The sequence below is a fragment of the Schistocerca americana genome, chromosome 1 (genome assembly GCF_021461395.2).
Source record: "Schistocerca americana isolate TAMUIC-IGC-003095 chromosome 1, iqSchAmer2.1, whole genome shotgun sequence".
Lineage (NCBI taxonomy): Eukaryota > Metazoa > Arthropoda > Insecta > Orthoptera > Acrididae > Schistocerca > Schistocerca americana.
In genome coordinates, this window is record NC_060119.1 from 591,582,232 (window position 1) to 591,595,620 (window position 13,389).

Sequence of the window (13,389 nt, forward strand, 5' to 3'; positions counted from 1 at the left end):
TGTAATTGTCGTGTAACCACTGCGCCACAGGCCGTCCATTATGAACAGGTGCTCGACAGTGTTGAAAGATGCAATTGCCATCCCCGAATGGCTCTTCAACAGTGGGAAGCAAGAAGGTGCTTAAAATCGGCAGTGTACGCCTGTGCTGTGATAGTGCCACGAAAAACAACAAGGGGTGCAAGCTTTCTCCACGAAAAACACGTCCACACCATAACAGCACCGCCTCCGAAATTTGCTGCTGGCACCACACACGCTGGCGGATGACGTTCACCGGACATCCGTCATACCCACACCCTGCCATCAGATCGCCACATTGTGTACCCTGATTCGTCACTCCGTACAATGTTTTTCCGCTGTTCAATCGTCCAATGTTCACGCTCCTTACACCAAACGAGGCGTTGTTTGGCATTTACCGTCCTCGTGTGTAGCTTATGAGCAGCTGCTCGACCATAAACTACAAGTTTTCTCATCTCCCGCCCAACTGTCATAGTACTTGCAATGGATCCTGATGCAGTTTGGAATTTCTGCGTGATGGCCTGGATAGACATCTGCCTATTACAGGTTACGACCCTCTTCAACTATCGACGGTGTCTGTCAGTCAACAGATGAGGTCGACCTGTACGCTTTTGTGCTGGACGTGTCCCTTCACGTTTCCACTTCACTATCACATCGGAAACAGTAGACCTAGAGATGTTTAAGAGTGTGGAAGTCTCACGTACAGACGTATGACACAAGTGACACCCAATCACGTGACCACGTTCGAAGTCCGTGAGTTCCGCGAAGTGCCCCATTCTGCTGTCCCACGATGCTGAGGTCGCAGATATGGACTAACTGGCAGTAGATGCCAGAACAATGCACCTAAGATGAGAAACGTATGTTTTTGGGGGTGTCCGGATAGTTTGGATCACATAGTGTATCTCCATTATCATTAGAACGGTTCTGGGAACCCCATGTTGTACTAATGAAGCACAATCAAAATTGTGTACGCTTAATATCGGGTCTGAGTTGCAAAATTATTTTAGCTTTATCCCGATTCCACATTTGTAAAGTATCAAAATGTTACAGACCCAAAAAGTTCTTTTTATATAAGAGACATTCTCCGCTGTAGCAGGGAAAAGAAGGGAACTAGAACACTTTCGGAACATGATAAAAGTGAATATGGTCCTGTTTATTAAAAATCTTTGACAGAAAAGTGAGGTAGCAATTGCTTCATTCCACCTTTCTCAGCAAAGTTAAAAATTTTCCTAAAAATCGTGGCATGCGTACATATTCGCGCTTTTTTGTGCTTAGATATCAGACAATGGCAGTGGGAAAGAGACGGAAAAGTAATAAATACTGGAAGACAATAGACAGAGGTTGTGGTACAGAAAGAGCAAAGCAGACAGTGGCAGTGTGAGAGAGAGAGTGGCAGTGGAACATGGTTGACAATGATAGAACGGTGCTAGGAAAATAGTGAAGGAGGCAGCGCCATTGGGACAGGAATAATGACTTCACGCTCCGCCTCTACCCTTGCTAACTGTCCACGACTTTCATCAGATATTGCACCAACGGAAAAAAAGGAAAAATTGGGAGTGAGAGCTAGTGATAATGAGAGACAAATCTATGATAATGACAACTAACAACAGAGAGATAATGACTGTGAATGGACAACAGTAATCGGAAGGTATGAAACAGATAGTAGAAATAAGAGGGAACAAGAGGGAGACAGTGACAGTAAGAGGAGACAGAACGAGGGATTCTATGGCTATCAATCAGAGGACATTAACAAAGAGAGACATTAACAAAGAGATACAAAGAGATAATGACAATAATTTGGACTGAATGAGTGACAATGAACTAATGGATGGGTATGAGCGACTTATAGCGATGGACTTGTGGGTGTGAGTGAGTTACGGGTGGGGGTGCCAGTGGGAGTGAGAGATAAGTTGCATGCTAAAAGAGCGCGAATATGTTGGCATGATTTCAATCTGTCTTTTAATAGGAGCATATTCACCTGTTTTTGTGCTCCGACAGGAGCATGTTTCCGTTGATCGAATATCTGAAGTAAGTCCAGGACTCACCTTCACAGAATTAAGACAATTAGCAAGGGTAGAGGCGGAGCGTGATGTCATCTGGAAGTGAATTATTGTTCTCCCAGCGTGCTTAGTCACAACCTGTGGCCATTATCATGTAAACCAGCAATAATATGTGATGGACGACTTCTGCTGTGTGTGGCAACAAGAGTGAAAGGGACGCCAGCTACAAGACCTACACCGAGAGTGGCACCGCAGACAGCAGCCGCACCTCCAGCCCCACTCAGTGTCAGGTGGCACCAACCCCTGATATATGATGCGGCATCAGCAGGCCCACAAATCTGAGCATAAATCTCAATCTCCATTCAGTTACCAGGTGTCCACATTGCACCTTCCAGCTTATGATTTAGAATATCATCTTTCCTGTAAACACCATCACGTGTATTTGAACCTGTTTTATTTTAATCTGAACTTATTTATAAATATCAATGGTTGAGAAGCAGCAATAGGGATGCCCATTCCCCCACCCAGGGGGGTAGGAATGTGAGTAAATTTAAAAAAAAAAGAAGTAATCATGCAATTTTGTCCTATTAGGACATGGTTGAACACCGTGACTGTTATATAAAATAAATTGCTGATGCTGTACAGAAACCAGCCACAAATTGGTTTCAGGTTATTTCATCTAAAAAGTACCATTACAAATTACGAATTTTTTTACAATTTGCCATACAGTCAGAGAGTGTTTTCATGCTTTTATCAATACATTTTATACATTTGTTTTCCTAGGATAAATAATAATTTACAAATTACGTGTAACAAAAATAGTTGCGCTACATATTTGTATTGTAATGAAACACGTGAAATGTCCATCTGGCGCATTTGTCTTATCAGTTTTCTTGCAATGAAATACATTCCCGATTATGTTTCTCGGAGTATTTCCATAGTCAAAAACGTTGCATTGGATTGTAAAGCACTTTTGTTCGCTTACAAAACGAATTTTCATTGCGTACCACAAGTTTTGATTTATATGTGTTTAGTATGTGGAAACAAAAACAGTTTGCAAAGTACATGAGTATCAAAGATGCAACAATGCAATCATACAAATATGCGGTTTATTTGAGGGGGAAGTAAACGTAAATTACAGTCATATTGAAATAGGGTTTTACATTAGATCTTGTGCATTAAATGCAGATAGGTGTGAATTGCAGCACTACAGACTTATTTCATACAATAGTAGAGATAAAAGTCTGGGTAAGAAGTGTGTGAACTCTTATGTGGTATTTGAACATCAATGATGATAATACATTACAATTTATTAGTGTTTATTGCCGTATATAATACTGACTATTGTAGGTTCGTTCAATATTATAAGAAAAAATGACAACCTGAACAATCTCATATAAACAGAAGAAGAAATTAGAAGCCTTAAAATCTGTTAATAATTCTGGTTGGGTTAAAAATAAGCAATCAGGCCAACACAAATTCTTTGATGGGGTAGTTAACAGCACTGATATCCATTTAAATGACAGTGAACTTATTCTATTAAGTAAGGGTCTCAAATATAATCTTACAACAAACCACAACAGTCAGTGTCAAAAATCTTATAGCCTGTACAAAACATGCATGTGACACAGCTAAACTAGATACTTGTGAGAAAAATGTACTAGCTTTTAAGTCAAATAAATTGATATTGAAACATCTAAAAGCAAATAATACCCCACTAAAATATTTTCAAAAATTTTAAGATCAAATTATCTGCAAATTGTCTGAAAGTGAAGCTGAAAGTGAAGTACTCATAGTAAAAACTGATAAAGAAATATTTATTGTCATATTATATGAAAAGGAATATATAGAGAGAACATTAAATTTTTTCCATAGCAACAACATTACTGAAATAAAGTCCGATACCACAATAAAATTCCAGACAATACTCCAAAAGCTTCTAAGTAACTGTCACTTTTTACTGAATGTGCAGCTGTATAACAACAAATCCCTTAGCACCAAAACTGCATGAACAGCCGAAGATATATAAACGAAGCTGTCCTATTTGCCCAATATTGAACCTGGGAAACAGGCCCACATTCTTTATGAGACGTAAGCTGAAAAACCTCATTGCCTAATATTATACCTCTGAAAATAGCTATACCATCCACAACACACATGAACTCATAGCCTCTGTTGAAGAGATCAACATCCCACCCACAGCTAAATTTCCACCACTCAACATAGTCAATCTCTACACAGATATCCATGTTAAATAAATTATTAACATTATAAGAAAAATCTGCTTAGGTATAAGAAATGGTTCAAATGACTCTATGAGACGTAACATCAGAGGTCATCAGTCCCCTAGACTTAAAACTACGAAAACCTAACTAACCTAAAGAGATCACACACATCCATGACCGAAGCGGGATTCGAACCTGTGACCATACATAGCAGCCGCGTGATTCTGGACTGAAGCGCCTAGAACCACCCGGCCACTGCGGCCGGCGCTTAGGTGCAAGAAAATTAGTACTGCAGATACGTATGAATTCATAGAAATACACACACTCATCCTGGAGTGCAATTACTTTAGCTTCAACAGTAAGTTTTACCAAAACCATGATGGTCTGGCAATGAGCAGAATCTTAGCTGGAATATTAGCAGACATCTACATCAGCCACATAAAACAAAAATACTTCTCAACTCTCAACCACAAATAAAATAACATACTACAATACATATACTGATGACGCAATCCTGTTTTCTGATGGTACAAACAGTGAAACTGACACATTGGCAACATGCCACAGTAAAATGCACAAAAATATTAAATTCACATTTGAGCATGAAACAAATAGGAGAATAAATTTTCTTGGCCTTAAAATCTTTAATGCTAACTACAAACATCAACTTAGCATCTACAGGAAACCCACCACCACAGATGTCAGCACTGACAGGTCCTCATGTCATTCTAGCCAATACAGAATGTCATATTTCAGAGCCATGGTACACTGAATGCAAAAAATACCTATGAATCACACATATCAACAACGTGAAACCATTATAACTAAAATAGTTACCCAGAATAATGGCTATGATCCTGTAATAATAGACAAACTCGACAACAAAATAAAAACAAAATCCACAACTCCACAGCACCGCTGTTTACACACAATTCAATCAAAAACAAATCACCCTCCTGCAGAAGCCAAACACAAATTTACAGTTATCCTATACATAGATCCAAAAAAGAAGGAAAATTACATCAGCTTATCTGCTAGCAATAAATTAGGAATACACAAGCTCTAATGTGATTCACGCCCAAAAGTTTTGAGATTAGGTAGAAAGAACTCCTCGATGTCTTAAGGCTTGGAAAGTTGATTAAATCTACATTTGTAGCCCACATTGTGGAAGAAAACCATTCAGTGACAAACTCTGAAAGCAATATGAAAATATTACATTTAGCAGAAAAAGGAGTCACTATGAACATACTACGGGAAACAGAAATACATACACACAAAAGCATTTCCATTGACAACCATTCAGTGACAAACATTGAAAGCAATATGAAAATATTACATTTAGCAGAAAAAGGAGTCACTATGAACATATTACAGGAAATAGAAATACATACACGCAAAAGCACTTCCACTGACTACATCCTTAATGAGCAAGCTGAATTGGCTAACACACCTTTCCTGGAAAACTTACAAGTACTTTCTGTGCTCCAATATAAATAATATTTGTGCAACTATCTGCAGATCAAGTAACAAATCTTATAATATTGTATGTACCTAGAATAGTCGGTGCTATATATGGCACTAAATACTAATAACAAAACTGTATGTACCTAAAAAAAGTCAGTTTTTCATATGACACTAAATCCTAATAAATCCTAATGTCTTATCATGATTGATGTTCAAATAGGACACAAGAAATCACACGCTTCTTGCTCAGACTTGAATCTCTATTGTTATATTAAATATGTTTCTAAAGCTGTAATTCACAAAATCCCATGTATTTATCGTTTCTGTCTGCATTTAATGCTCAAGATTTAATGTAAAAACACTATTTCAATGTAACATAACAGTAATTTACGTTTCCTTTGTGTGGTTGCATTGTAGCATCTTTGATAATCACGTACTTTGCAAACTGTGTATTTGTTTTCGTATGCTGTAAATCAAAACATGGTGTGCACAGTGAAAGTTCGTTCTGTAACAGAACAAAAGTGGTTTACAATGCAATGTTTTTGACTGTAAAAATACAAACATAACTGAGAATGTATTTCATTCCCAGAAAACTATTAATACAAATGCGCCAGACTGACATTTCGTATGTTTCATTACAACATAAATATGTAGCGCAACTATTTTTTTACGTGTTTGTAATTTGTAAATTAATGTTTATTCTAGGAAAACTCACAGGAAACCAATGTACCATATGTATTGATAAAAGCAGGAAAAAACCGTCTGATAAACTGAAAAAAAATTCGAAACTGGGGGTGTACTCCCGCCGAAATATCGGCGATCGCTGGAGAAACTCAGATCTCACAGGAATTTAATATTCTCGAGGACTAGTAATATTTTCAAACTTCTCATTGTGCTGGACATTTCAAAAGAAGCAGCATCATTTATGCTGGGTATTTCTTCGTATTTAATAAATATCATTTTATTACTAATTGCTTGGAATCTTTCTGATTGAAGATAACCTACGCCACCCTCTGAATTCCCATCAGAAATTAATTTTTGTATTTTGATATACACTGTAGTAAGTAGAACTGAACAGGTAAGAACTGGAGTTGCAGTTATTATCAAAAATATCGATAGGAAATGGCTGCAATCATATATGTTCATAAATGAAAGACGTTTCATTTAAGGTTAAAGACACTAGTTACGATGGTGAATATAATTGGTGTATATGCACTAGAGGAAGAAATGAGAGAAGAAACACATGCATTCTATGAATGCATGCAGACAATGATTAATGCAATACCTAAGTTAGAATATTTAATAATTGCTGGAGATTTCAGTGTAAGTATAGGTAAAACCATTAAAGGAATAGAGATTCACGTGGAGAACATACTAAGGACTATAATATCAATCGGTTAAGGGATTTTTTGGCTTCAGCCACTTAAGCATAACAAACAGTTTTCCATCTACAAAGATAGTCATAAATTTACATATGGTGCTTGGCGTACTATGTCTGTAATAGGCCATGTTATCACAAATGAGAATGCCATCCTATTGATAGAAGACACCAGAGTGTAAGAGACTGTTATGTTACTACTGAACATTTTCTGGTAGCATCAATACTAACAGTCCCATTTTATAATAATGAAAGCGCAATTAAAAATACGAGAAGAAGCCTATACAATACAATTGCAACAATATTTAAGCATTATATAGTTACACAGAAAACATTTACTTGAAGTACTAAAACATGAGCAACAAAAGCATAACGTTAATGAATAGTGGACAGAAATAATAAGAATGATACACACAGCTTCTGGTGAAGCTTTAGGAACAGCATGAAATATAAAAACAAAAGACGACTCGCTACCTGGAATCAACAACCAGCAAAGATCATAAAATGAATAAAGCAGGCCCACCTGAAATATCTGCTATCATTGAAGCAAGAAGACTATATCAAGTACAAGCGACACACAGCGGTTGACAAAAGAGGGACTAGAAAAATAAAACAACGAAGCTGGGGACGTTATCTGAGTGAAATGAAGCATGATGTACACGGGAAACACTAAAGCCTATTGTATGCTGAAACAACATAATAAAGAGGAAAGAGTGGTAGTTCAAATTAACCCCATATCAGAAATTGAATGGTTAGATTATTTCCCAAATCTGTGGATACGTGACGAGAAAAATGTGAAGGCTGCAGTTAGCGACGAGCATGTTGATCTTATATCAACGGAAGAACTAAAGGTTGTATTAAAAACATCTTAATCCAGATAATCTCCAGAGGAAGATGACGTTAATATGGAGTTATTTAAATATTCATCGGAATCGTTACTCTTAAATACTTGGTGAAAATACAATAGCATATAAGAGGATTGGTAAACAGTGATTATTATCCCATCTGTAACAAAAAGAGGACCTCAGAAATTTGACAATTATTGAGGTATTAGTCTTCTGAACTCTAGATACAAGATGTATGTAAAACTAATAACAAATAGACTGAAGATGCTTTCGCAAACCTTTCTTCCTGAAGAACAGAATGGATTTCGGATTGGAAGATATTTCTTAGACAGTGCTTCTCCAGTGTTCCAAATTATTCAAAAACACAGAGAACACTACCATCCTATATACAAAGTTAACAGAGTTAAATCATGGGAAATTTTAGAAACGAATGGTATACCCCAGCATCTAATAAGTGTAAGTAAAGTATGTATATATACAACAAAATCGAAGTAAAAGAAATAAGTTAGTTTGCGAGAAACATCCCTCATGGAGTGAGACAAGGGTGTCCTTTATCATCCACATTATTTAATACACTGAAGAGCCGATGAAACTGGAACACCTATCTAAATTTGTGTATGGCCCCCGCGAGCACGCAAAAGTGCCGCAACACGACGTGACATGGACTCGACTAGTATCTGAAGTAGTGCTGGACGGAACTGACACCATTAATCCTGCACGGCTGTACATAAATCCGTAAGGGTAAGCGAGGCTGAAGATCTCTTCTGAACAGTACGTTACAAGACATCCCAGGTATGCTCAATAATGCTCATGTCTGGGGAGTTTGGTGGCCAGCGGAAGTGTTTAAACTCAGAAGAGTGTTGCTGGAGCCACTCTGTAGCAATTGTCCTGGTGGAATTGACCAAGTCCGTCGGAATGCCCAATGGACATGAATAGGTGCAGCTGCTCAGAAAGGATGCTTACGTACGTGTGATCTGTCAGAGTCGTATCTAGACGTATCAGGGGTTCCATATCACTCCAACTGCATACGACCCACACTACTACAGAGCCTCCACCAGCTTGAACAGTCCCCTTCTGGCATGAAGGGTCCAGGGATTCTTGAGGATGTCTCCACACCCGTTCATGTCCATCCGCTCGATAAAATTTGAAAGAAGACTCCTCCGACCAGGCAACAAGTTTCCAGTCGTCAACAGTCCAACGTCGGAGTTGACAGGCCCGCGCGAAGCGTAAAGCTTTGTCATGCAGTCATCAAGGGTACACGAGTGGACCTTCGCCTTCGAAAGCCCATATCGATGATGTGTCGTTGAATTGTTCGGACGCTGACACTTGCAGATGTCCCAGCACTGAAATCTGCAGCAGTTTGCGGAAGGGTAGCACTTCTGTCACGTTGAACGATTCTCTTCACTCGTCGTTCGTCCCTTTCTTGCAGGATCTTTTTCTGTACGTAGTGATGTCGGAGATTTAATGTTTTACCAGGTTTCTGATATTATCACGGTACACTAGTGAAATGGTCGTACTGAAAAATCCCCACTTCGTCGCTACCTTGCAGATGCTGTGTCCTATCGCTCGTGCACCGACTATAATACCACGCTCAAACTCACTTAAATCTTGATAACCCGCCATTATAGTAGCAGTAACCGATTTAACAACAGCGCCAGACACTTGTTTTATATAGGCGTTGCCGACTGCAGCGTCGTATCCTGCCTATTTACATGTTTCTGTATTTGAATACGCATGCCTATACCAGTTTCTTTGGCGCTTCAGGGTATATACATAGACGACGTCATAAAGATATGATAGAAGAAAGTAATCACCATTATAAGCTTAATAATAATTTTCAAAATACATTCCTGTGTGCAGATGATCAAATAATCTCAGTGAAATCAGAAGATAAAATACAAATAGCAGCTTTGTCCTTGCACAAGGTAGCAAAAGATTATAACATGACAATATCTAAAGACAAAATTAAGATAATGGTTTTCTTATGTTAAGAAACATTTAAGAGCAAAAACTATAATTGATGATAAAGCGCTAGAACAAATAAATACTTTTTAAATTCCTGGGACATGTTGTCTCGTATGTAACACACAATGATGATGAATACAAATTGCAAAATTCCTACAGTTGATAGGTACTATAAATCGCACTCTCCTCAAAACAATTACAAAAAAAAGAGGTACTACAAATTTATATTGTCGTGGCGGTAGTAAGAGTTCTAATGTATGAGTGAGAGAGAGGAAAAGAACTGAGGCAGCAGAGATGCGATTCTTAACACATTATGGCCTACTCTAGGTTTCCCAGATAAATGGCTGTATTTACGAAGAACAAATAAGTAAGATCTCTAGCTGGTTACAAATTCACCGATCGGATAAAAATAAGAAATGAAGTGAGTGTCGAAAGCATACTTAAGAAAACAGAGGAGTACAGGAAGAACTGACATGAACACATTCAAAGGACGTCAGAAGAACGAATATCTAAATTAATATACAGATATACAACTCAAGGGAAAAGGAATTTTTGATATCCTGAGAAGAGATGGAAGGATCAGTTGCATTGTGTTTGAAGCTGGAACATGCAAGGATTCGTAGAAGGAAACTGGACACGCCGACGATGAATTGTGATGTAGTCTACACCAATATTGATGGAGCAACAGAGAACGAATATCAAGCATCGAAATCGGGAGGCACTGATGCTCAGTCTGAAGCTCACATATTATCAAGCATCAGATTAAAAAAACATTATAAAATATAATCAAGAAAGATTCTATAAGGTTTAGCGAGTGAGAGATGGAAGTGCTAGCAATGAGGAGCAACAATAAAGCATGATGGTGCGTTGCCTAGCCAGCAGACCGCAGCATTCCGCACTACTGAGTAAACGGCGGATGGTGGGTGTCCACGAGAACTTCTGTGATGCTCGCGGACGCTACGTATCGACTGTTCCAGGATACAAACAAAAGTGGCGCTGTGTGATACTGCTAGCCCCTATTTAAAAACTCTCCTGCAGTGGGAAAACAGCAGAATTTCGATTGCCGCCGTTCCTAGAAAAAGCTAAGTCTGTCCTAGCACTAAGTTCTATGGGAACTGTCCAGATCTGTCAGATTACCATTACTTAGCTGGTGCTAACAACCAACTACCTCCCAGAAATGCATCCCCATGCTCTCGGAGACCTTCATCAAACCAAGAGGCTTCTATAACGATACCACCATCTTGGAGACCACGAATAAGTACGGTTCGAAAGGCGTTGCCTCAAAATTAACGTGAATAAAAATTACTTCTACACACAGGGAATAACGTTAAGCACTTTATCTCACTCTCGTCTCGGTGACACCAGAAATTCGTCAGGCAGTGTTTTTTTTTTTTTAATTACAATTTAATTTCCTAATAAAAGACATGTAATATCACACCCTGATGATAACTTCCAAGAAGGTGGCGTCGGTTATTGTATCCAGCTCACAGGACGGTTGCTGTTGGGCATCTTCCATATCGTGCATTTCTTGAGTGTTCTATATCAGCTGCAGGACAGGGAGCAGGGAACCAAGGACGAAAATACCTACCTCGATCTGCATCCCGGCGAAAGTGTGGTGGTCTCGAGTCCCAAAGTTTGCCACATGAATAAGAGTAGTTCTGCGTCATTGTACAGCACATGAAATGCTCATTTATATCGTCAATCTGCACAGCACTTGTTTCAAAGTTTTATAGTAATTTTTTATTACGAGTATGCTGTATCATAAGCGCTTAGTGCTTTTTATCCTTGGGGGAAAATTACCTATTCAGAAGTCCGTCAGCAACAATATCGAATTTTTCTTTCGTTGCAACTGTAAGAGCACTTTACCAATTTGTGTTACTTGCTTGTAATTAATATGAAGGGCGTTCAATAAGTAACGCAACATATATTCCTCCTGGCCAGTTTCGATTGAAAAAAATGCGTAGTTGTTGGCGGATGTCGTGGAATATTTTCGTTTCTGCCGCTGCAGCTTCATGAAGTTTCGATAGTAGTCGGCGCTATATGTAGCCATCAAACTGCTTGAGGCTGCACCCTCGGCCGGTAAAGTCAAGGCGACGTTCTTCTGGAATTGTGTTTTATGTTCTCCCTCATGGTGCAACTATCAACTCTGAAGTGTATTGTGCTAATCTCAGGAAATTGAAGAAACGACTTCAGTTTGTTCGTCGTCACAAAAACGCAAACGAACTTCTCCTTCTCCTTCGCTAGACCTCACACAAGTCTATGCACCCGAGAGCAGTTGACACAACTTCATTAGATTGTTCTCCCTCATCCACCCTACATCCCGAATCTCGTATCTTCCGACTTCCATCTGTTTCGCCAATGAACGACGGATGACACGAGATGATGAGGAGGTTATTGAAGCAGCGAGGAGAAGTTGGCTCCATCGTGGACCAGTAGAGTAGACCATGCGGTAGTAAGGTGGTGTAAGGCTGTCGCATTCAAAAGAGATTGTGTTGAACAATAGTATTTTGCAGCCAAAGGAGTGCGGAACAATACGATGTGTTGGAATCCTGAATGAATCAAACCTGCCTTTATAAAAAAAAGTGTTGCATTACTTATTGAACGCACGTTGTAATTTAGTTGCAGCGTTGGTATAGTGTGTCTTATAATCTAATTTTTGTGTTTTCTTTCCTTAGTTTTATTTCCATACAAAAACTCATTGGGAGTGATTGCCTGTTGCTGCAGTACGTACCTGCCAAGGGATGCCCCCGAAGACGAGCAGCAGCCCGTAGTCGATGTAGGAGGCGATCTCCTCCTTGGCGACGCTGCCCACCCAGTCCACGTTCTCCGGCGACAGCGAGCCCACCTGCTCGTTCAGCCACGCGAACGGGATGCACAGCCACTGCGACAACACAAGCACGTATCCAGTCTCCTGTTTTCGGAGGGTAGCCTCCCTTTATGCCAACCTCACATACGAAAAGCGCAGTGCATTTCTGCGCGTCTTCTCGTACTTCAACAACAATTGTTGGCATCTCGTACTACAACAACAATTGTTGGCATCTCGTACTACAACAACAATTGTTGGCACTGTCAGCGAACATGAAAACTACAAATTTGTGTACGTATTGAAACAGATGTCTGTGTTTCGTTGCCACTAGTTTCCTGTATGCGACTGTAGGAAACCTCTAGAAAGGAAGCCGTACATCTGTATTTTATTTACCTATATTTCTCCTCCGTCCTAATCCAGTGAACCCCATCACAACGTATGATTGTGAATGAATTGAATGTTTATTTCCTGCAAGTGACAGTAATCTGTAGTCTGCTACAACAGTTTTGCCAACTTGAGTTGGTGTAGGCAGGATGGCAGAGGGGTTGAATTGCATCGACAGGACAGGCTCGTCTGTCAGGGAGTTCCCCTTAGATAGGACGTCTCGTCCTCTCTCTGGTTGGTTTCCTCCACCACACTTTCAAAGCGGGACCGCTGATCAGCATCCAGTGCCCGGCACTCGGACGGCAAT

General features: G+C 39.4%; 1 protein-coding gene across 1 annotated transcript in view; it reads right to left on the reverse strand.

Moving 5' to 3' along the window:
* Positions 1-13,389, reverse strand: part of LOC124606767 (high-affinity choline transporter 1) — a 360,300-nt gene that overhangs the window by 61,460 nt on the left and 285,451 nt on the right. Inside the window, exon 7 of the mRNA XM_047138825.1 lies at positions 12,624-12,773. Within this exon, the coding sequence (XP_046994781.1) occupies positions 12,624-12,773 (150 nt within the window). The remainder of the gene's footprint in view (positions 1-12,623; positions 12,774-13,389) is intronic.